This window comes from Spodoptera frugiperda, chromosome 2 (assembly GCF_023101765.2).
Source record: "Spodoptera frugiperda isolate SF20-4 chromosome 2, AGI-APGP_CSIRO_Sfru_2.0, whole genome shotgun sequence".
NCBI lineage: Eukaryota > Metazoa > Arthropoda > Insecta > Lepidoptera > Noctuidae > Spodoptera > Spodoptera frugiperda.
Window position 1 is genome coordinate 11,013,284 of NC_064213.1, and position 25,217 is coordinate 11,038,500.

The window sequence follows — 25,217 nt, forward strand, 5'->3', positions numbered from 1 at the left end:
TAAACTCTTAGTAACAAAAATACTACGCAGTACCTACGTGTCAGTTCTTACACGGTTATTGACAGCTCAAGATAGTGTACAATACTTTTTTTTGTTATTTTGTTTGAGATAGCAGCTTTAGACGTCAGATTTAAAGGCAAAGAGCGTGTAAGTGTAAATCTGTATCACATTGAGTTGACATGTAATACGTGTGACGGAGTACCTATCACTCGCAGACGGCTCGAACAATTTGACTGATATTTTTGTCTGTGCGACTTTTTTTTTGGGGAATCTGTCTGTAAAGACTGACGTCGAATTGAAAAATAATAAAAACAAATATTACTGCTTTTTTGTGGAATATCGTGGCAAATGAGCGTAAACGATTAGCGCCGCCCATGGACATCCGCAACACCAAAAGAGTCACAAGTCGTTGTCGCTTGTTGGCCTTTAAGAAATGTTTCATTCAAAAGTTTCAATAATAGTCTTAGAGTTAGTACGGTTTCGTGTTTATTTCAACATCTTTTCTTTTAACTTTGTTCGTTTCCCAGTATCAAAGGCACGTGTCCGTCAAAACTAATTTGTATTAACAATGGATGTTACAGTGTCAATAAACGCGGGATCACGTCAACATGAACATCACAAGACAATGTTGACACGCGACCACGATTAGGATGTCGACTTGTCCAGTTTTGCATATAAATGGATTCCGATTGTTATGCTCTATTGTTCACTAATCTTGGTTTTATTGTTTCACTAATTTTATGTTTCAACTATTGGCTTCTTGGTTTGACTCATGTTTGTTGTAATAGATTTTCCAGTTAGCGACCAGGAATAACATTAACTTCGAAGAGTAACAGGCATACGATATTACTTTTTATATGAGCAGCTATTCTGTTCCTTTACAAAATATATTTCTGCTTTTTTCCTTCGCTAAACAATATCAGAAATATTCAATTTAGTCGTAACACGAGAAAAATCCGAATAGCCAACAGTTTCCGACCCTACCTTAACCTTTGCTCATTCATGCGCAGATATTGATCATTTGGATGACGTCGGAGACACGGCACAAGCTACAGACGCTGCCGGTGCCGGGGATTAGTGTTGCCCAATAATACGGATGGTCCCGAATACCGGCTGAGTCAAGGACGAGACCGCTTTACGTAATATCGCTGACAGATCACGTTTTTGCGATTGTCTGCGCGGGATTGTGAGCTCCAAAAAACAAGGGCTCACTAAATCTTGGGGAGATTTATTATGGAACAAATCTCCTTTTTGTAGTGTGTAATATTGAACTACTGACTATCTTCAACTTGATTGAAGCCATGTGTAATATGAAATCCATATTAAAATCATTTATCAAATCATACTGAAATATACCATTCAGGCAATTAGAGCGAAGTAGAATCCCTTTGAATTAATTTGATTACACGTATGTGTAATGCTTGCCATACAAATATTGCGGTGTAGCCTCGAGGCTTCCAAGATTTATACCAGCGAGCTTAAACCCGCATTTCTCAGTAAAGTCTGCGCCGAGCGCCGAGCGCCGAGATACGAGTAAGCTCTTTTCCCCGCCCGTCTTTAATGAGCGGTTTTCTCTAATTCTCAGAGTAGAAAAGGTTTCTTTACTACATATTTAACGTTAGAAAAAAGATATGAGAGAAACGCACATTTTATAAATTATCTGCGGGTTGATTAAGCACAAGAACTGACGACTTGTATGTATAATGTTAAGAACGAGGCAAAAGACACATTGCTTGGGTGAGCATTTAGTTTGGATTCAAGGAAGGTTTCAAGGAAGTTTCTCCAAAATGTAGTAAAGTAATTGTTGTTGTTGTCTATAAATAACAAGAACACGTTTATCTTCACCACAATCTACGTGGATTACACAGAATAAATTACAGTTAGCAATTACCGGGCGTCGGATAGCGTCGCCGTCGTCAAGGTAAACTCCCCGAAATACCTCGAATGAATGAACTTACTGAACAAACGCTTCGTGCGTGTGTAATTAAATTGAATGTAAATTGTGGCCATTTTGTTATTAAATATAACCGTGTAACACGCAACTTATGTAAAACATCAGTGTTATGATTGATGTAACGTAAGGATTACATTAAGATATTTCAATATCATTTTGTGATTGATCAAACATGTTTGCCAAAGATAAAAAAGGGGATCTATAAAGGATGGTTGGTTCTGCCGAGATCTTTGGCTGGCTATTATTGTTATTGTCATATAAAAGGATCAAGGTTTGGAGAGAAGGCCTAACAAACAATAAAACTTTTAGTACTTATTGAATTGCTTTCATAAAAATAAATTCGTTCGAGAATCACCCGAGCCCGTGAAGCACTTAACTTGAATTGATGTCTAGAATTGTAATAATCGGAAATCCTTGGAAGGACTATGCAGACGGAGACCCATCCGCTTGTTTTATAGCGTTGCTATTAAGACATCACGTTTACTATAGAAACCGATATCGGCGAGGATTCTTGGAAACCGCTCAAGTTATTTGCAAGTACAGGTTCATTGCAACACTTAGGAACACGTGACCTCTCGGTTGCGTGCCTGTAAAGTGCTGAGCTATTAACGTTTAACAATTACATGCGTCATGTCATGGAGTTTAATTATACACCGTGTTAACTACACGGTTATTTGAGTAATGGCTTCTGTATGGGGGACATGCTAATGAAACATATTTAAACGTTTGACTTTGACATGATCGTTTAGATTTCTTTAACCTAAAAAAGGTAACTGATATCAGCACCATCATCGAATAGTTAATTGTTCATATAAGTTATATTAATTAAGGCTCGTCTGAATGTCGAATCCCCTTGCTCAGTTAACACCATCTTAACTGAATGTATGACACGTTTCTTCCCTGACAATCACGTGCGAGTGTTTGCATTCATGACAGATCTCGTTCATCAAACGTCTCCACGTCTCCCCCACTCCCCATGACCTTCACGTTGTTACTCCACTATTTGTCGGCTCCGTCTGTACTCCAGTAATGATGTTTATCCTGTTGTGATTGCTCAAATTCTAGCAGCTTCGTTCCTTTAATGTTAACGAATGAAATATGCAAGAGTAATTAATACCAGTGTGAAGTACAAATTTTGTCGGTTTCGTTTCTTCAGCTTTATCGCGTCCAAACTTCGATCATGCGTCATATTCACACATGTTCTTTTTCTCATACTGAATAATGGCAGCGTTTTAATATTTAAAAGCGAAAAATTCGTTCTTATTATCGATTCCGTGAATGCCAAGACAGACAAGGACGCTCCTGTCCTAATTAGTGTAATGAAAGCTGATCAAGAATGTCTTTTCTTTATACTTCATTTAGCGACGCTTGTTGGGCCTTGTTGGAGGCAATTTACATAATGATACCAATGTTTCTCTAATTTTCTGAACAAAGTTCTAGAATTCTAGAGACAGGTAGGTAGGTACTAGGAATAAAAGTTTGTGGTCTCCACTAATTACGTAAGACTGGTGATCCGGATTAGCGAGTTCTATTATTGTATTATTAAAAACATTTGGCTAAATAGCTTGTGTTTAAAACTAAATGTGTATGTATTTATGTAAGACGTAGACAGGTAGTGTGTGTATAAACGTGGTTTTAATAATAGTTCCGAAGCGAAACAATGTCGACACCAAACTCGAATCTATGATGCCCAGCTACTGATATCGATAGGTTTAGGCTCCGAAGTCGACGAAGCGTGAACTGATCAAAGCAACCGACATACTACACAATTCTTTTATCTTCATGTATCCATGAAATTCAGAACCTGGATCGATAACGCCAATTTACGATAGGTCAACTTGTGTGATGCCGTCCAGACTAAAAGATTGTGTAACTGCTAACTCATAATGAACATATTTATTAAGCATTGAGCTATAGTTTACCTGTTTTCAATATTTATTATTACCTGTTATAGCTGTGGTTATAGCTACAGTTTTAGTCTGTAATGACAATAACGTTAATTATATTATCAGGGAAAATAGAACAATTAATGTCGGTATCAACAAAACTATAGGTATTTTTACTTGTTGTCATTTATTAATAGAGTGCACTTTACATTGATTTGCAATTCATACAAACGCTTAAATAAATTCAAGAATGAACTACAGTGGCCAATCTACCATCTGTATTATTTTTTCATTGGATTTTCGACTTTATATAAAAAAAAATAAGGATAACTTGTACTTATATGTAGTTCCAAGCCAGTAGTAAAATATGTGATGTACAAGTCACGTGGGTATATTTAAAATTCGTATTTCAAAATGTAACGGACGCCCTTCATCGAAGCTGGCCGAACGGATATGAAATCGATGTTACAACACGAGCCGAGCTCCACAGGGAATGATGCTCGGAATATGTCGGTGAATGATTAAATATCAAATATTGTTTCGTTGGTAATATTGTGGATATTAATATAAACTGGATTTTGGACAAGATATTGAAAAGAGTTATGTTTTTCAAGCCATCGAAATGAGCAACTAGGTAGTTTCTCTAAACTAAGATTCTGGAACGGTGGCTCATGTCTTTACATATGAAAAACAATATTTGTTTAGTTGCAATCGGGTCTTAAAATGAACACAGAAAAAAACCAGATAAAAACGGTCGATAGCACTATGTGAGTGCTAAGCCAGTGGATTAGATTTCCTCATTACTCCCCGTAGGGCGCTTGAGAGTGTTTCAGTGAGTGCTGACTGACGATATTAAGTACTTACAGACTTCCTTTCCACCCTTCCCCCTGTTGCACCCATTTTCCTCAACCCTAGTCTATAAATTGTTCAAACCTGTTTACATAAAGATTAGGAAGTAATTTGAAATTACATTTTACCTGATGTTGATTCAGATTATACCCAATGAGACCTTATTGTAGGTAAATCTTTGTACTGTAGGAAAACCAATCTCATGGTTTCATTTGGTGAAATACTTTTTAAACAGTTCGTCACAGAACTACCTAGAATGAATGTAATCATCTTAATCAAATAAAATTTTCTATTTCCCAAGAAGACATTGTTTCAACTTTTATCCCAGCTCCTTGCCGCGGGCCTCAATTTCCTAAATGATGGAATTTTCCTCGAGTACAGGCTCTTGACAATTGGCAATAGAAATGATGTGTCTGACTATGTACGTGTGTACACTTGCATACACATGTAACCAGGTTCAAGGTCAATGGATATTGGCGAATGGCGGTTTATTGATGTGAATTGTGAACTCACGCTCGGTAGGCTGTTGTAGGTGAAACAAGCATTTTATATTCTCTATTCGGTTATACAATAAACAAAACTTTATGAAAGCCAAACAAGTGAGAATTTTACAGAGAACAAATGTTTGAACATTAAATGAAATGGAAAATAAGGAAAATGTAGCGGCAGTATAATGTACTGTACGTGTGTCGTATTTAAACATACATTTCATCAGCGTTGTAATCCCAATAGTGAGTGCTTCACCTCATTTAGAGGACAAAAACTCTCATCTCTGAGCGTATGTCTGTAGATATACAATTGTAACAATATCAACAACTAACACACAACTTACACAGTAGAAACAGATTGACAGTTGTCACAATTGCACGTCCGTTAACGCTGACAGGCCGTGCGGTGTGACGTCACAGCACACATAACTCACAAGACACTATTGATACATTGTCTAAGTGTTACGGAGAACTTGTCCAACAAGAAGTAACAAGATTGTAATACAATAGTGGGAAAATGATGGGAGACACGTTGACAGCGGTTACAGTAATGTCAACTGTCATTTATGACGTTTAGTGACGTATTTCATCTCGCACCTTATTGGCTCTCGCTTCTTTTAACAAAATTCGAGCTTTTAACGAAATTTCGTGTATCTTTGGTAAAATTGTCCTATATTAATTCCTGTTAATATCTTGCTTTTTATGGCTGGTATTGTCCTAATATTTATTAACAATTCTAATGGGTTTTACGACCAAAACTCTGGCAATATAAAGACCAAGCCCTATTGGCATTATTACAAATGAAAGTTGTTATTAGGCTGCCTCCCATTTCTAGGGTTTATTGCGTTAATATTGTCGACTTCATGAAACTCCTCTAGTCTAAATGACGTAGATTGTGTTCAGTATCAAGTTCAGTGTCAGTATAAAGTGTGTACTTGTCTTTGACCTACTGCAATTCATTTTAGCTGTTTTGTAAGCGGCAAACGTCGCGCCGAACGTCGACTAGAAACGTCCTTGGTGCAATAGTCGTGCGGTACACTGAAATTCTGGATTCGATTGCAAAGTTTCTAAAATGAGAAATTAAAGTTGAGTTTCTCCATTTTGAAATACAAAAAAAAAAACTGAACAATTTGTGTTTATACAATCATGTCAAACTAGACAAGCTCTACAGTTATTTGTCCTGCTTTCGCCATTTAATTGTTAGTTCCAAACCAATTATAATTAAGAAATAATAACAATAAATCTGTTTCAAGCCAGACTAACCTAGTTTTGTCACCGATAGCACTTAACTAGGGCAGGAAGTAGACATTCTGTTCTACTTAAAAAGCTCCTACTTTTGAAGTAGGATAAACTAGTTAAATTATGTTCCGTTACGCCCTTTGTTTAATTGTAGTTTATTTCCAGAAGTTGGAATTAATTATTTCACTAACTTCTTAGATTTGTGTCCTTTTGTGTAAAATTTTTTTAGGTATTTGAGGTAATAGTCCATGATGATTTGTGATGTAGTGTTGTTTAGTTCACAGAATATGCGTATACCGACCTTGACGTACTGTTTTAATATTTGTCAATTGTCTATAAGCTGATATTATGTAGTTTGTTTTAATCTTTGGATCTAGCATTCAGATTAGACCAAGTCGTGAAGCTCATATTCTATGAGTCGAGTAAATTATGTGGTTAATCTAAGTAGAACATTTCTGTTAATGTCAAATATGCTTCTAAGAATAATCGTAGTGTGATATGATTCTGTACTATGCTCAGAATAATCGTAGTGTCATTTGGTTCTGTACTTATACCATCTGAGTAAGAACATGTTAGATGTTAATTAATTTCTGGCCAGTTATTATTAGGGAAATATAGGAATACTGCTAAATAAACTCTTAATATATAGAGCAAAATCACCTAATAAGAGCAACAAATATTTTTATCTATTTTATTTATTTGCTCTTCGATATTTGTACTTGTAATAATCACATACAGACACGACTAGTGCTAGTATTTTCCTCTAACGACGTAGATATTAGTATTCTATCTACATTAGAATAACGATGGTGTTATGTACAGGAATATTGCTTATAAAGTTATTGTATATAAGAGATAAACTTGCAGCGAAGCGCTTCGAAGAAATTGGCCTCGGATCAAATTGAGTTAAGTGATCGAAACTTGTTCGGGATCACGACAAAATATTATGAAGAGCGGTACATTTAAGTTGTGGAGATTGCTTTTTAGATATTTTCCTAGAATGTTAAAGTTTGTTTGTAATAAGTAAAGGTGTTGTTTAGTTTGGTTTCTTTGTTCTTGTAGCCTCTTTTCGACAAAGGATTTGTTCTTTATTAATGTTGCTACGAAACAGAATTTTCCTTTCCCCGAAAGATGAGATTGGGCAAATTAACTTTTACGATAAAAGTTACATTTAGGGCCTGTATCACCACCTTCATAATTATATAGGTAAGTAATCGAAAAACTTAGTAGATAGTTCATACAAATAACGTTTTAGATTTCTCCATATTCAAAATCTGGTACATAATGGCTATCCAGGCATTGTGAAATAGTCACTTAGTCATCTATTTTAAAAGGCAAATATCCTTCCAGTGAGCTATTCAACTGAAGAGACGTTGGCAAGTGCAGGAAGATTTGTCGCCTTTACAAAATGTATTCTAGTTCCACCCTCCGTACTCATACCTCTTTAGCTTTTTGAACACGTTTCACGAACCCTCTGGGATCAATAGCGAGTTGTTCTCAATTGCTCTGAACTCCCCGATACATGTTACCTGACGTGGCGTTTGCGAATAGTGCGGATATAGTTAAGGGTCGTAAGGATTGCGGATAAAAGTCCTTGTTTGATTGTAACAGGCTTTTTACCTTTATTGGTGGAGGTATGTTTACTTGTGTAGGGACGATGACTAGCGTGCTTTTTATTATGAATAGATAAATAGATAAATAATTGATCTCGTAATAAATGAGTTATGATCAAAATCTCAAGCTTCACGATTGCTTCATTAATTATATTCGATACCATCTAAAGAAATTAAATAAGTAAAAGAGTATACAAACAAAAGTCAGTTATGAGTTTGAGAGGATTTCCGGGTAATTAATTTTCATTAAACTACGGTTACATCGAAGAAAGCAACTTTCGGTATTCAATAGATTGACGTATCGAAACCGAAGCTCGTGTAAGCCATTATATCGAATATAATATTGGAAGAATGTATAAATAAAATATATTCCAAGACACGTGTAAGTACCAACGATCCAATGTCACAGAATTCAAGGGTACAACGAATTGAATCTGTGGGGAAATAGCCTAAGTTTGACGCAAATCCATATTTATGTCAGTGAAAACTGAGATTTAGGTTTTGATTCGAAATTTGGTCGTCATATGAATACTAATCAGTCTGACTGCTATGGACAGTACCTAGTAGATTTATTAGGCAGGTTATACAAACAATACACACCAATAAAGTCAACTATAAAAGTATTGCTATTGTCTACCTATGAATGTATGTCATATACCAGTCACTAGTCGATACACTCGATAGAAAGTGAAACATAAAACTTAATAAAGCATTACTTTGGAATTATTCCTAACTTCTACAACCATTAAACTTACCACAATCGTATAAAGTTTTAAAGCTATGGGTTTCACTTCATTTCACCGTGTCTAATTCATATTTTCACGTGAGAAAATATTCAAACGTCCACAGGCCATAAAACGCGTATGGTAACTTAAACAGTTAAACATGACTGAGCTGTTATTGTTGTGAAGAAATAATCATTAATCGTTTGCAAAGTGCCATAGTAGATCGTTAAAATCAAACAAAGGTACATTATTGACGTCACACAGGTAAAAATTTGTTATGAATGAAATATTTTTATACTTGATTTGGACCAAATATAGTCCCTTGTGGGATCCCGGTTTCTCACCCAAACGGTTCACAGATAATTCTTAGACGAGTTTTGTGAAAACATGTTCCGGAGAGCAAGTTTTGTATTGAAAGGATTCGGTGGAAAACTGATTACGTGATTTACGGATAAACCTTGATTCGGAACACGTTACACTGATTCAATAACACTCTGAACTCTGAAGTTTGGGAGTGTTTTGACACGTGCCTCCTCTACACGTCATGTTGTACAACGTGATCAGACACAGGTCTCCTCCTAAATCCTAGACGTGATATAAATAAACCCAACTGGTTAATATCACTTTTATATTAGTTTCGAAAGACGTGCGGCCAATTAAAATAAAAGTATTCTATCATTACTTTAATTAGTCTTTCTTCAAAGTTTCTTTTAGAATAAAACGAGCCAGCTTATTTTGCGTATTTCCAAGAATTTCCTTCAATTATATTAGTTAAATTAAATTGGAAATTATCACATTACTTATTCAGATTCTGTTGATAAATAATTCGTTGCCTTCGCGTCTGTCTCGTTATTACTAATTGTAATTGTAATATTATATTTTATCAGAAATCTCGTGGAAATAAATTATCATTCTAAAACGAAAATAAACCATCCGAAAATAATATTCAGATTCCTTTTCGTCCCAAAGTTTGAAGTAGAAATTTCCATCGGTGCTTCAGCGTGAAGTGTTCATAAACATACATTCTAATTTGATTGATGCTACCAAACTTTGTCGATCTCGATGGTCGAGAATTTTCGCGGAGACCTTTTCATGACCCATAAGGTCCGTCCTACATTGTTTTACGTCCATTATAATTTGTCGGAAGTTTGACCTGTCTAAATTATTTTAGCAGTAAGTGTGTTAATACTCAAACTTCGTTTTGGGTCACTAGTGAAATCTAAGTTCTGAATTAGGAATTTGGACACGAAAATGAGTGCTTTGATAGTTATCGCTTCTACAAATGGGCACAAACACAAAGTAGGTTTCTAAGACGTTAATTAATGGTCGTAGGCTAGATTTGTAGAAGTATATTTTAAGCGAGAACATTTCTGAGGGTTGGATGAATTAATTAGGCTAATTTAATTATACGGCGATAAGCACTGATTCTAACAAATGTTTATCTTTGTTGCAGGCATACGAGAGGCGGTTTCCAAACTGTCCTCAGATCCCAGTGGTGGTGGAATGCCTCATCACAGACGACAGCTGGTCATCAGACGATTCTCAGCGACAGACGACTAGGCGGTGTCAGCTGAATGTGGAAGCCCCTTATCTCCTAAAGAAGGTATATTTCTTTACATACCTCCATACATATCATACATGTTTATATATTATTAAAAAACTAAAAAGAAATCAAGCAACATCTCAACCCAATTATACTAATTCAAAACTCTCGCTTGTTCCAGATGATCGGTGTAGATTACATCTACTTTATCCAGAAGAACAACCTGGACCTCAAGAAAAGGGTTTTGGAAATCGAAGCTACGAACGAAACCTTCTCTTCCAGGGTCGGAGTCGTGGAGAAATGCAAATATTACGTGAGTACTAAAACCAAGAAATTTGATATTTGATCCAGTCACTAGTATCTTATATTTTTTGGGAGCTTTTTTTTCTGGCGGTCTAAAAGTAAAATGTCAATAGCTTCTCAGAAAAACCGGAGAGCAGTGTACTAACCAAAGTATTACGTTTCAATTATTTTCGGGTTGCTATCCAAATATTATTTATTAAAAAACCTTTTTACGGCAAACTCAGTTATTCTATATACATCTAGTCTTGTTTCTTTGATGAGGGTCTGACGAATTTTCCCGAAAAAAGGTAATTGTTTTTAGTACCTTTGTGTTGCCATTCGGGTTATGGAGAGTGGTGTTTATACAAGACCAGGTTAAATATTGTTTCAACAGGAACCGTTACTTATCTTTTTTTTAATGTAATTAGAAAAGGCCCTTGTTGATTAACTTGGACTCGACTTGGCGTCTCTTTTAATGAGAATAAGGATAAAATACATTTCCTCACAATTGTAATGGTTTGTTGTTTATTAGCCTGATAATTACTGATAATGACCGACACTGTTCAAGGGTGTTGAACGGAAGTTTCTATGAACGGAAAGCATTTCAATTAGCGAGTTGTCCATATCGTTAGCCGTGGAAATATTTTATGCTAATAATGTTAGTCTTTCATTGACTTCTCTACTTTGTATTGTATTCAGCCAGATGTCTGGCCAAAATGTTATTGTTGAAAACTGCTAGCTGTTTACATTAACTTCTACATTTAGAAATTCAAACCATGTTTTGAGAATGATACAAGAATATCGAATCGGAGATTAGTTTCAATGTTCGTGTTGGAAATTGGCGAGATTAAATGCGTTACGTTTTTTACAGCTTCTATGTAAAAGTTCTCCGAATCAACTAAATCTTTTAATATTAATTAACTGCAAATCAGGAATAACTGTCCAAAAAGCAACGAGCGAATAAACCGCCGAACAAAAAGAAACTTTAAGGGCTTGCTGATAAAACATGCTTACTTCACAGTTCTGCATTTGATCTCACTTTAGAACGAACATGATATTTCAATCAGAACATTCCAGACTCGGATAATTGAGTGGTATTCGTTGGCAAATTGAGGGAAGCTGCCAATTTTTGGGCAATTTATTTAATAACAAATACTGCGCAGTTGCAACACGAAGGAAGGTGGGTACTCATAACTGGAGGAAACGCGAACAATTCAGTCGATTATATCTTAAGTGACGCAACGGTGGAAAGTGCACGCGATGAAATTGCTAATATTCATGTGGGGTGGACTGGTCTCGGCATTGTGAGCCGCATTCTGCACTGATAATGTCCCCAAGCCGGCTGTACAAGCAGTTACGAATGCACTCACCCTGTGTGACCACATAATTTTACAATGTTTCGTAGTTAAATGTTGTTTCAAACAAGCTTTTGATAGGGATGAGCCAGAGGAGATATTTTTTCCAAGTAACTCAAAGGTTTGCTAGTTCAAAAATCCGACTACTCGTCCCGACGTCAAAATCCCAATTAGGCACACGTCACAGTAAAAGTCACCGTCAAATTCCACTTTTTCCCACAAAATACAGTTCTGAATTCGCGAACCGTCTTTCAATTTTCGGTGACATTGACAAAAACTGTCAGGCCGGTTGCCAGCAGGTGGTTAACGAAAACTTGTCAACAACACAATCCGGTTTTCGACAATACCAAGCTAATGGTTATTTCAGCACTTAAAACCTGATACCTGTACCTGATACAATTTTTCGCTGCATAAAACCTTTATAGATTTAAAATGGCAGGTGTTGCATTAATATGTAAATTGACAATTTTTATTTATTTATTTTAAAACCCAGTCCATTAGTTGTTTGTTATTGCTTTAATTTATTTGTGAATATTCATGAGACGCCAATGTCAAAGTTAATTTACGTTCGTATACGAATATGATTACAAAGTTCACTTTATATGTATAAATATTGTTTGATTTCTGCTCTTATTATATTGGTAGCGATTCGAAAGTACAATTTGTTCATAAACGACTCATTCAAGATACTGAACTGACTGGAATTTTAATGTAACCTCCTTTTGCAAGTCCAGCAGCAAACTCGCATCCCTCATTACAAGGGAAACGCATTACCAACGCACATAATTTATACTTCCATGCATTGCATAGACCCGACACTCAGTACAAACGAAATTACACCCATCCTCTTTACAACAGAGACTATTTTCATACGACCATCTAACATGATATAACGGATTGCATGCTCTTAGCTATAAAACACGAAAAAGCACTTTCCGCTCTCTTAATTAGGTTCATATTCGTATTGATCTTGGTTGTTCTAACTTAGCCAGTGACGTAGGTATAGCGTTAGCATTAACAAGGACGTTCCCAAGGCCATTAGTTAGGTTTTTATCGGTGCACTCATATTGTGGGAACCGAAGGGTGTGAAATTGCTTATGTCACATCGTGTCACGTCTGTGGATGAACAAGTGTCTGCCAAGTGACAAAACATGTAAAATATGGAGTAAGGAGATTACATCGTGTTTGCGCTTCGTCTAGCATATTGATAGCAGTTTTTTTTTTGTTTTAAATGGGACAAGCCCGCCACAACCTCCCATACCGCTGCAACTCCTGTAAGCCAGGATCTACAGTAGATACAAACATGAAAACACCGGAACACTGAAGTCCGGCGCGTCCCAGGGAAATGAATGACTGTCTTGGATCCCGCAAGGAAACAAATCAGAAGATGTTATTAGAGGAGAAGAAAAGAAAACGATAGTTTCCACTTCCCTCGGTGAATTTAATGCAGGAGACAGGATGACTTAAGCCTTAAGGCACAAAAGAGACTGCACAACTGGGAGAAGCCCAGTCGCCAAGCACCACGGAAATTTTACTTAAAACTAAAATATTAAATGCTAATACTAAATGGGTCCTATGCGTGAGCTGTTATACTTGCTTCCAATAATAGGTATGGCAAAAACGCCTAAACGCACGGAAATTTGCTCGAGACTCCACAAGGTCCGTGTAATAAACTACACCTGATGAAACAATTAAATTATCCAACATAGTGTCACGCTCAGATTGCCAGAGACCACACTCCCAGAGTATGTGATGGGCGGATTGCTCGGTTAGGCGAATTAATCCACGTAATTACGTTTTATGCAGCACATTTTCGGTAAGTCCATTTATTTCTTTTATTGCGGGTGGCAAGATATAAACTTGTGTGTAATTTTATAGTTTATTTCTTTATATTCGTACGAAGTTTTATTTCCAATTGTTGCCGAGAATTATATACTTAATAATAAACGATGTCGTCGCATAATGACCCGCCCGATCGTGACGGATTTCGAAAAAGCCGATTAACTCCGCGATCGCCGCCGTGTAGCTCAAAGCGGTTATTCAGCGAGATCGAATCTCCAACGTACGCGACTCCCGAGGATAGGTCGTCCAAGCGTGTACAAACCTGCGTTTCACCGAATTTGTCATCCCCGGCGAGTGAGAGTAATAAGGGCTACACAGACCTTATGACTGAGGCAACACAACTATTGTCGAAAATTAATGAAGTCGTGCTCGATTCGCGTTTAGCCACAGGCAGCAAAACAACGATCGTTGAGTTAACCCAGCGCGTCACGGGTATTGTCGCGATTTTGGCGGTGAAATCGTCCTGCGTCGAGACGAAGCTGTCGAACACGGAACGCGAGTTGGATAAATTTAAAACGTCATCATCAGTGATAGCGGACAGTAAGCCGGTGCAAAATAAGCTCTCGTATGCCGAATCGTTAAAACTGCGTTTGCCCAGCAAGATCGCGCCCGCGATGGAATCCCGCGCGCCGCTTCCGTGTGTTGTCGCCTACCCCACAACCGAGCGCTCAGCTGATTTTGCGTCGTCATCGGCGACTAAACAGGCGCTTATGAAGGCGATTAAACCTTGCGACGACGGTTTTCAAATTGTAGGAGTTAAAAAAACCGCGAAGTCGGGTGTCGTATTGCGTGTTGCTGACGAGCGGCAGATAAAGAAGCTTGAGTCCGTAGCAGCGATTCGTACCGCCGGTTTGCGTTTGGAAAAGCCAAAAGGTCGTAGGCCGCGTATCCTTGTCAAGGACATCCCGGGTTCTATGGAGGACGCCGCGTTTTTGACCTCACTGTATCGTCAAAATATTAGTGGGGAAATCGAAGTAAAGGAGCAAGATTTTATTAAATCTTGTAAAATTACCCGCCGGCGTACTTTGCAAAACGGTCGTAAGTGGGTTGGCATTGAACTAGACGCTAATATACGTAAACATCTTGTTACGACAAAAGATAAACTTTTTATAGATTGGGCTACTTGCCGATTCATAGACGATGTAGAATTAGTTAAATGCCACTTGTGTCAGCAGTTCGGCCACGTTAGGAAACATTGCACGGTTAAAACACCCACCTGCGGTAATTGTGCTGAGGCGCATGAATCACACGACTGCCCTCATATAAATAATAAAAATTTTATTCCAACATGCGTGGCGTGCAAACGTTTCAAAAAACCTCACGACCACCGTTGTGGTTCGCCCGAGTGTGGCACCTACAAAGCTAAACTCGAACAACTCATATTAAACACCACCTATTAAATAATAATATGGATAGGTTGACTATAGGGCAACTAAATCTACATAACGACAGGGTTGCGACGTCCGAGTTAGACAAACTAATAGTCGACTATCAGCTTGACATTGTACTTGTTCAAGAACAGTATCAAAATGCCCACTTAAGGCACAGGGTAGTGCAGCTGAACAGTAGGTCACGAGCTGGAATTTACGTCACGAGATCATCTAATTTCACAGTAACATCTATAACTAATTTAATGACGTCACACTGTGCCGTGGCGGAGATTGCCTCAGAAAACTTTAAACTTTACGCTGTGAGCTGTTACTTTCAATATTCTGACGCAGTTACTCCTCACATTCATCACCTCCGTCACGTCTTGCAGTCGCTTGCGGGCTCCAAAATTATAATTGGCGCCGACGTTAATGCGTCTTCATCCTTATGGTATGGCAAAGTTAGGGCTACTGACATGGAGCGGCGTTGTGCCGTTGAAGAATTCATTGCCGAAATGAATCTCTCCATACATAACACCCCTGATGCACCACCTACTTTTTGCAGCCAAATGGGCGAATCTTGTATTGATAGCAGTTTATGCTAAACTTTTTTTAAGGGGTGGAAATCATCTAATCACTTCTCCCGCCTTGGGCGAGACGAGAGGGAGTAAACTAAAACCACCCCGTTCCTACTCCTGCTTTTCGGAGCCCCGGTAAACCCGCTAGGTAGTCCGCAGCTCCGGATCAGGTAACAGCCCTACTGGGCCCTATGGATAGATATTGATTCTTAGATCTGCGTTGGGTGCAGAGCAATTTGGGAAAGATAAGCTTATTGAATTCAGTTCATTCGTTTATTTCCAGCAAATGATTTAATTTTTCTCCTTCTTTTTTCTGGCCTTTTTCCAATTGAATTGAGATCAACCTTGAGTCATTGTAAAATTCGGCGGAATCTCAGGTATTTTTTTATTTCTTCTGCTTATATTTGGTGGTCGATCCCGTCATTACAGTTCCAGGTTATTGTGGCTTAGATAAACATTATCTGTCTATAGTAAATTCCCTCATAAAATCAAGATTAGCTACGTAATTGCAAATCTTTTACAAAACGTGGTTTGTAGTAACTTATCGTGTAGGTATATGATAAAGACAATTATCAACAGTATTTTATGAATGAACCCAAGTTATTGTCACAACAGGCAATTATGAACGTTATCGCAATAGTATTATTATACATTTTACACCATCATTTGCCTGTTACACTCTGATCCACACGAACAAATATATTTTTTTCTTGCATTGATTTTTAATTTTCCTTTTCGTTTACTTACCTAAGCCTCTCCTTAAGATCATTTTGATCTCTTCGGCAATCTTCTTTCACCTTTGTGTATATTGTATCTAACAACTATTTTGTAGGTACTATATCTACAAATCTCTCTATGGAACACATTTAATCCTTTCTCATGTCCAATACTTACCACGATGGACGATTTCCTCCCATCCACAAACGTATCATTACAAAGGTTTATAAATCCGTCCATGAACTGTCTTTGATCACGTACTTCGTATCTACTTGATCCATTCACGAGACGGGAAGTATTCTATCAGGCATTCACGAAGGTCCAGTTATTGTGAACCGAGTCTATTCACCGGTGACCGTGGAGGGTGAAAGTAATTTGCTTTGTTACATGGATCTATATATAGTGGTGTATTGTCTCCTTTAGTAACATTATGTGTTTCTTTGTCACCTCGTGAGCAAACAATAATATTTTTGTTGCTGTCTTCAGCATCGAAATGGTACATTACTTCATTATTGGCTCCTCGTAAAGGTGGTTATAGCTCCATTGATCGTTCTCCGTTGGACTCATCTTGCAGGATTCAGGTCACGTACACAAACAGCAATTTTCTAATAACCAGTATGATCGTAAAATTAATTGATGCCGTTTTATGTTTCATGACCACGGTGACCGAGTTTTATTTGTATTTTACCTATCGTAATAAAGTATTTTTAATTAAAACCTCGATAAATTACAACTGCGTTTTTGTTCGGTTTAAAAATATTTAATTAAACCTAAAATGAACAGCAAACATTCGTAAAACCACACAATAAAAAGAAGATTAACAAAAACTAGATGGTATGCATACCATCCACAACACACATATACATATATAAATAGTGCACATAGCGAGTATGAGATTCTGATTAGGTTTCTGCGGTTAAACCCGTTGGCAAGGTCAGCTTAGATTAAATGTCAGAAGATGCTGAGCTATTAAATATGTACGTATCTATGAGTCTGCTATTAAACATATCTATGTTAGCTCTGTAGCTGTAGAGAAGTTAAATACTATGTCTAACAATAACATAGAAGAAATTTTAAACGGCACTTGAACGATTGACAACGATATTGCCGATCCTTCACTTGAGTTCAGTTTTATTAGAGAAAAGCTAAACGCATAGAGTACCCGAGAGAGTATTAAAAAAGAAGTACCTATACGAAGTAATATTACTATTGGAAAAGAAATCGATTGTAAGATGATTGAGATATATTGAAGCTACAGACATTTAGTTTAGATTCTTTAACTATTTATCTTGAGCTCTGAGCTATTATATGATCATCTTCACAAGCCTGTTTACATCTACTACTTCAGTTCAATCTTTAGTTCTTCGTTTCCAACCACTTTGCAGATCAAAACAAGAAAGTAAGATAAGCTCATGCGAAAATAAGCCTTCAGAGCATAAGCAACAAACGTGTATAGGTAAAGCTTGCAAAATGATATTTGCATAAAGCCAACATGCTACGATACGTTTTATAGTCACCGGACCATAACCGTTTCAAAAGGTTTGCGTTACTGCACGTGTTGCGACGTGGAATCATTTGTCAGCTGAGCTGGGAGAAGCAGAGTACCTTCCATATTTGAGATTGAATCATAACATAGTAACATGGTTGCTTTCTTACCTGCATTTGAAGTTTGAAGTAAAGACAGAAGTGTCTAAATGCCTACATGTAATGGGTATTATTTGTTCACATGGATAAAAAATCTTGGCTGAATTTAATAAGTCCAGGTTTTCTCATTATGTTTTTTTTGGCATGGTATTTGGTGTACTTTCCCCTCACCGTCATATCATTCGTTCCAAGTACGTAATAGGAGTCACGAGCCCATCCGAACTTGGAATACAAATAAAGGCGTCGTGAAAGAATTTCTATATTGCAAAAGCTAATAATATTTTGCGTGTCTCGTCAAAACACGGAACTCTTATTTCGTGAGGATAAACATCCTTAACAGGCACTCTTATTACAACTAAAGAAGACAGTTATGAGATTTTTTTTATTCAGACTAAACAAAATTGTTCTACATAAATTATGTTCATAAGACGCAATGTAGTTTTTATTTAGAAGTTTCTCAGTAAACACAGTTAGCAGAGGTAGGATGTTCGTGGAAATATCGAGATCGCGTTAACTCTATTTTCCAAGAAATATTCATACTTATTGTTTATCTTCAATAAGTACACAGAACAAGAAATATTACCTTTTATACCTGAGATAACTGAGGGTCGCAACTAAAAATATGTAGTTCTCAGATTTTTCCCCGTCAAGTTTAACTTTGACATTTTATTTGTATTTATTCCCCGTTTGCAACACCTACGGTTTCCTGCTTTAGTGCGATTTCTGCTAATTGGTTCTCTGATTGAAGCATTTGCTCGTGATTTCTGGAAGGAGTCACGTTCTTGACTTTACTTGCAGTCATTTTACCTATACATAGTACTGTTTTATAGAAAGTTTCAAACCGACTTGACACTTTGGCAATGCGTAGAGATGTAGCTTCGTTGTGCATTTTCTATCGCTTATACCACGGGGAGTGCTCTGAGGAATTGTTTGGTCTTATACCTGCCGCTTCTTTTCGCCATCGACCCACACGACAGCATTTCCATACCCACCATATAGATGGTTGGCAGGCCACAACTGTGCGCTTCTCGCGCAACTTTCTGCCTCGCACAGCAAAACTGTGGAATGAGCTGTCGTCGGCGGTATTTCCGAACCGATACGACCTTCAAACCTTCAAGAAAAGAGCATACTCCTTTTTAAAAAAAAAGGCCGGCAACGCACCTGTGACTCCTCTGGTGTTGCGGGTGTCCATGGGCGGCGCTGATCGCTTACCATCAGGTGACTCGTTTGCTCGTTTGCCTCCTAATCAAAAAAAAAAAAAAAAAAAGATCCACAAGTTCTTCTTCTTTATTGCAAGGATAAATACATACAACATTACAATTTACAATATACGCTATAATTCAATACATATTTACCTATTTCGTTAGTTACGTGTTCACGGTCAAAAAGCCTCGTCGAGTTCAAAGCTTCCTTTTAATTTTGCATTGACGCAGCAAAAAAGATCAACACCAGACCCATACCTTTCTTTAAAAAAGAAACAATGTTTAACCTCCACGACGATAAAAGGACCTTACATTTTTGATGACACCACAGAAGTATTATAAACATGTTGAATTAATTAGCGTCGTGTTATTGTCCCAGGTCCACCCCGATAACCCTGAGTGGACGTGCTTCGAGCAGAGTGCACTCCTCGACGTGAAGAACTTCTTCGGACTCGAGAGCACCGTCGAGAAGATTGCCATGAAGCAATACGCTGCTAATATTGCCAAGGGTAAGCTGTTCAGATTTGTTTACAGAATTAATAGGCGAATAGTGTTTGCTGTTATTTTGGTTTAAGAATAAAAGGATGGGTTCTTGTAGTATAACCACATGGTTTTATATTTCTATAGGTAATTTGTATTAAAAAAAAGTCTGGTTTTCCTTCCTGATGCTATAACTCGAGAACGCACGGACCGATTTCCACGGTTTTGCAAGCGTTGGAAAGGTCTCGGGCTCCGTGAGGTTTATAGCTGAATATTCAGGAAAAATTTAAGAGAAAAGCAGGAAAACATGGTAAATCATTGGTGGCGAAACGGAGTTCGCTGGGTTTGCTAGTTTGTATTAAAAAAAAAACAAGCCTGTCATTCCATTTTTTTCTATCAGGCAAGGAGCTGATCGACGTGTTCATGAAGGAGGTGTACAATGATGGAGTGACCTGCCTGAACCCTTGGAAGCAAGGCGCAATCACCGAAAACCGCGAGCTCCGGCGAATTCTCTCCCGGGGAACCGAACCACTGTCTCCCATGCTCACATCTGAGAGTAGAACGCACACCGAACCAGGTCAGTGGATAAAACATAGTTTAATGTTTAATTGTTGTTTTATAGGACGTTTTGAAAAGCTGTGTGTTTTTATAGGAGGTGTATGTCTTTTTGTGGGTTGCTTTACTTTATGTATATCGGAGAACCTGGCACATGCAAATTGTCGACTTGTGCTGTGCATTGACTCTGAAAAATTTGTCAAATAACCTCAAGTCTTTACACTTACTGAAACTATTCGCTTCGAAGCGTCCATGACAAGTGCATTAATTTTAAACGGCTAATGTAAAATCTATAAAAGATGGAAAATTCTAGACCCAATTATATGACTGCTTTCAAATCGTCAATTTTGTTCGAACAAAGGCTTTGATGGTATTATTGTTATGGAATCGGAAATGACTGATCGTCCTTCACTGACGACCCCAACGTTACCAAACATTTTACCTTTGTGCCCCTTTTTCATTGTCTAAAAGCTCTTGCTTTATACAAAACAAATTACAATACGTAACTTTTACAAAGTGTAATTCTTTGAATCATATTTTGCCAACATTACTATGTACGAATGCCTTTTTACAGACAAAAATAACATATTTATGTGTTCAAGGACGCAGTGGGAAGGTCAAAACGTCCTCATAAATACTAAGCACCCTGTCGTACGTAGGGTTAACTTGGTTTAAAGGATAATGAATATTTATGACGTGCGCGCGGTTACTTACACGCAAACTCGGTATAAAGTACCGCATATGTTACTTTTTTGCTCTTCATATATTTAGGCCGAGTTGTTAGGCTGTTACATGATAAGCCTCTGGATGTTTTTGGATTTAGAAATGATTTTAGTCCACTTCTCTTTAGTGGTGTTCATTTTAAACGTCGATCATGATTTTCTTCTATTTTTTTTTACAAATTGGAGCGCTAGTGTCTTGTACATAATTACATTCTTTTGGAGGAAAATCGAACATTATTTTAGAAGTATTATGAGTACAACATTGGATTATTCAAATGCGGTCTTAAATATGAAAAAGGTTACTCTACATTTTATGAAAATTTCAATCCATCATAATCTAACCTATTTAGCTAGACAATGATCTTAACAGAACATCTCGCTGCCATTATTTCTGTATTGTCTGTATATTATCTCGTTCATCTACGTGGGAGGTCTATTCTTAGCCCTCTTGGAGCCCTCACTGTGAAGAAAATGTGAATGCTTCCTATGTATTGAGTTCCCCTCTGTAATGAGGTAGCGGACACAAAGGATCTATTTAGTTCTGAAAAGCTTTAAACGTGATCAGTCTAATCTAGTGAAACCTATTGATGAATTCTATTGGGTGATGGACAGAATATTTTTGCTATTAAATACAAGTAAGTTATACAAGCTTTGTACGTTGATCTTTTCGCAATTCGACTTAAAAAATATTAAGTCGAAGGATTTCGATTTTAGGAAATATATGTACAATTGTACATATTATGAATTCTCATTTTTCTAAAATTTTCTGAAAGGTTCAGAGTTTATAATAATTTTACGCAATTTTTAACGGTTCTTAGTGATGAAATAAGGTCGCTTTTGCCACATGGGAATTATATCTGACGAAAATTGGGTGTTACAGTTTAAAAGTACCTAGTTCTTGGGAAAGTATAAGCTTTTCTTTTTTTCTGACTCGGTGAACACTACAATAGTATTATGGAACTTTCAATAACTTTATAATAGCGATAGATAATATCATACATCGCGTGTATCAATAACATAAACCCGGCGAGTCCACAGCGGAGCTCGTTCACACGATCAATCAATTAGCGACCTGTGATTTATGACCCACGATTAATTAATATCCAATTATATGTATTGCCTTGGACGAGAACAGGCGCGGGTTCGAGTACTAGACGAGTACATGTTGTGACGGGTCACTGGATAATCTAGGGTAGGTAGATCTGTATGGTTTTTTCTAAATTTCAGGAGTTTATCTATCTTATTAACAAACCTTCTTAGATAGAGGCCCCTGGTTCGGCAGTGTGTTATTTAAATAACACACAGAGAAAGCCGACACTTGCGTGATTGTTTCCAGAAGATATTACCTCGTACGTTCATACGCTACAGTGTACAATATCAAAAGGTAACAAGCTTGAGACTTGAAGCTACATCGTTTTATCTTTCACTTTATTGGCCTTATATCGGGGCTCATAAAAGAGAAAATTGACTACTTTCATATCTCTTATACTTACCGGGTGAAAAGTTGAAAAATGTTATTTGATAACACCACTTGTTAGCTTGTTACTCTTTAAATGGGTAGGCAGAAGGTATTGATCCGGAGCTGCGGACTACTTAGCGGGTTTACCGGGGCTCCGGCTCGAAAAGCAGGAGTAGGAACGGGGTGGTTTTTAGACAGTAAGAGTCTGACACTCTCGCCTCGCCCAAGGCGGGAGAAGTCATTGGATGATTTCCCCCCTCCAAAAAAACAAAAAAAAAGGCAGAAGGTATTGCACATTGTTCAAGATGAGTTTCTTACTATAAATGAAATTACTGACATCCAGACCCCGACACACAATGTCTATTTCAAAATCTGAAAGCTCATCTGAAAATCAAATCAAGAAGTTCACGCTCCCGTTTGAATCGATTAGACGAATGTAGCTCTGAGATAATCGATTACAGTATTAAAGATACATTGTATAAACACGTGACCTTTCTACAACTAAATTCAATTATCCAAAAAAAGGAAACGTTATTTAGTTTCCAGACTACAGTTAAACCATTTAACTGGACTGAGCGACGAGAAACAACCTTAACCGAGTATTTTGTCTAGGAAACTCGGTCAAGGGCTGATTCGGAGCACGTTAGTGGAAGGCCGGCAAATTGCCTCAGGACAGGACAGCTGAGCTCTGAGCCTCGCCAGGGTTGCAAACATATTCAGGATGGTCTTGTCATTTGTGTCTTAAGTTTAGTAGGTGGAATTTTGTTTTGCTTTGAAAGACTTGGAGAATATTTAGTTGGTGTAGGGCTTTTTATGTGAGACGAGGACGAAATAAATACGGTGGCCTGCTTTTACTTTCCCATTCCTGGCAGAGGCACATACTACCCCATACTCCAGAGAAATGCCTCCTTAGTTAAAGACACAATCTTTGAACGTCTGATGACAATCACGATCTGATGAATGAATCTAGACATCTTAATTAGTGTAAACCAAACGTGTAATCAATTAATCCTGCAGCAAATCACAATCAGCATCAACCGTAATTGTCTGGCCGTGATAAGACATATCTCTAACAGTACTTGTACCTCAGATTGTTATGTAATGTAAACTGGGAGATGAATGATTATACGCCGCAGTACAGATTCCCTCAGCCCTCAGGCAGACGTCGGTGGAACACGCTTGTAGTTTATCAGTCAAGGCCAGCCTTAATTAACGTATCCTTTGTTATCTTTCCATTTCATGATAACTGCCGTGTTCGTTGGTTCGATGTGATGCTGTCGGTTCTTTGGCTGACGTGGACGTGGTTTGAATGATTTTAGTTCAGTGGTTTTGAGTCAGGATTATTTTGTGTTTGATGTTTTGTCATCGATTTTTTTTCGATTTAAATATATTTAGGGTATGATATATGGACATAGTTGGACAAAATACTGCTGCTAGGGGTACAGACATGTCATTCTGTGTGCGATTTCTACGTGTTGACACATTCCAGATGAAAGCCTCAGTATGGGGTAAAATAACTTGTAAATTACCTCAAGCAATTCTTTCAGAATAACAATCAGGTCTTGTGACGTAAACATATATGTGTGTCACAACCCAGTTAACGCGTGTTTGCTCATCTAACTGGTGTTTAATCAAAGGGAATATTTCATATTCCGAGTAAGAGTCGATTTTAATAAATTATTCGAGTCAACAACGGGGTGGAATGTTGGCGGTATTCAAACGACGCCAGCCATTGCCAGCGCTTGTTGCCGCTCAGCCACTCACCCTCTATTGTAATAAGCTTCGTAGAATTCCTCAAAATATTCCGTCCGATGTTTATTCGTGAATATTTTCGTCTATGAATTGTTTATTCACTGTTTGTTGTGCCAGTGACGCGTCGCCACTTGAATTGTAGAATAGGGGCGCTTTTTTTGTCTCTAGAAAGTATTGCGTAATGTTTTTCTTTTGGTTTTGTCGATAAATAAACTGGAATTGTTATTGCTTGTATTCTGGATTTTGCTACATTTATTATGAACTAAAACAACAGAATATTTATTTCTTCTGACTATAAAGTTCCCTAGTTAATTTTATTCTAGAATAATACCTTTCCATAATAAAATCAATATTTCACGCAAAAGTCTCCCCGTGCTGCCGTTGCATAACATCATAAAACACAAATGGTTCGTTTCTCACCCTCCACTGATTTATACTCGTCGAACGCCGACGACATTTGTGCCAAACGACCTTAAAACCATCCTCTATCGGTGTTTCTTTCCAATTTGTTACGAATGTGACCCGTCATCCTGACCCTCGTAAACATACAGACAGTACTGTACTATTCTTTATGGAATGTCAACAATCTCAATGAAATCCCATACATCAGATTATTACAGGAAAACCATCGTTATTGCGTTGGAATAAGGCGATATTCAAAACTTCTTTCTTCAAAGTTCTAAACACAGATATTTGCACTTTAAGAAAAGTATTGTTAAATCACAACCGTTTCTCACGTCTTAAGAGCAATGTGACAGAATATATCTTAAAGAAACCCTACTTTTTCACGCAGGATTACTCCTCTAAGATGTCCTTTTTGATACGAGAAGGCTTATTTGGTCCTTCTAGGCTAAGCAGGGATTGAGTACCATGTCTTTTTACTAAGTCGTGAACACAGATTTAAGATATGACCAAGTGAACATAAACTGTATCATTATCTAAGTAACGCTCTGCACTGTTAAAAT

At 37.5% G+C, this 25,217-nt stretch overlaps 1 protein-coding gene across 2 annotated transcripts in view; it reads left to right on the forward strand.

Annotated features, from left to right (window-relative positions):
- LOC118269052 (protein real-time) overlaps positions 1-25,217 on the forward strand; it is a 69,952-nt gene that overhangs the window by 18,525 nt on the left and 26,210 nt on the right. For both annotated transcript variants that reach the window (XM_035583935.2, XM_035583934.2), the window contains exons 2-5: positions 10,208-10,357; positions 10,479-10,610; positions 19,664-19,793; positions 20,165-20,341. In XM_035583935.2, the coding sequence (XP_035439828.1) occupies positions 10,208-10,357; positions 10,479-10,610; positions 19,664-19,793; positions 20,165-20,341 (589 nt within the window). The remainder of the gene's footprint in view (positions 1-10,207; positions 10,358-10,478; positions 10,611-19,663; positions 19,794-20,164; positions 20,342-25,217) is intronic.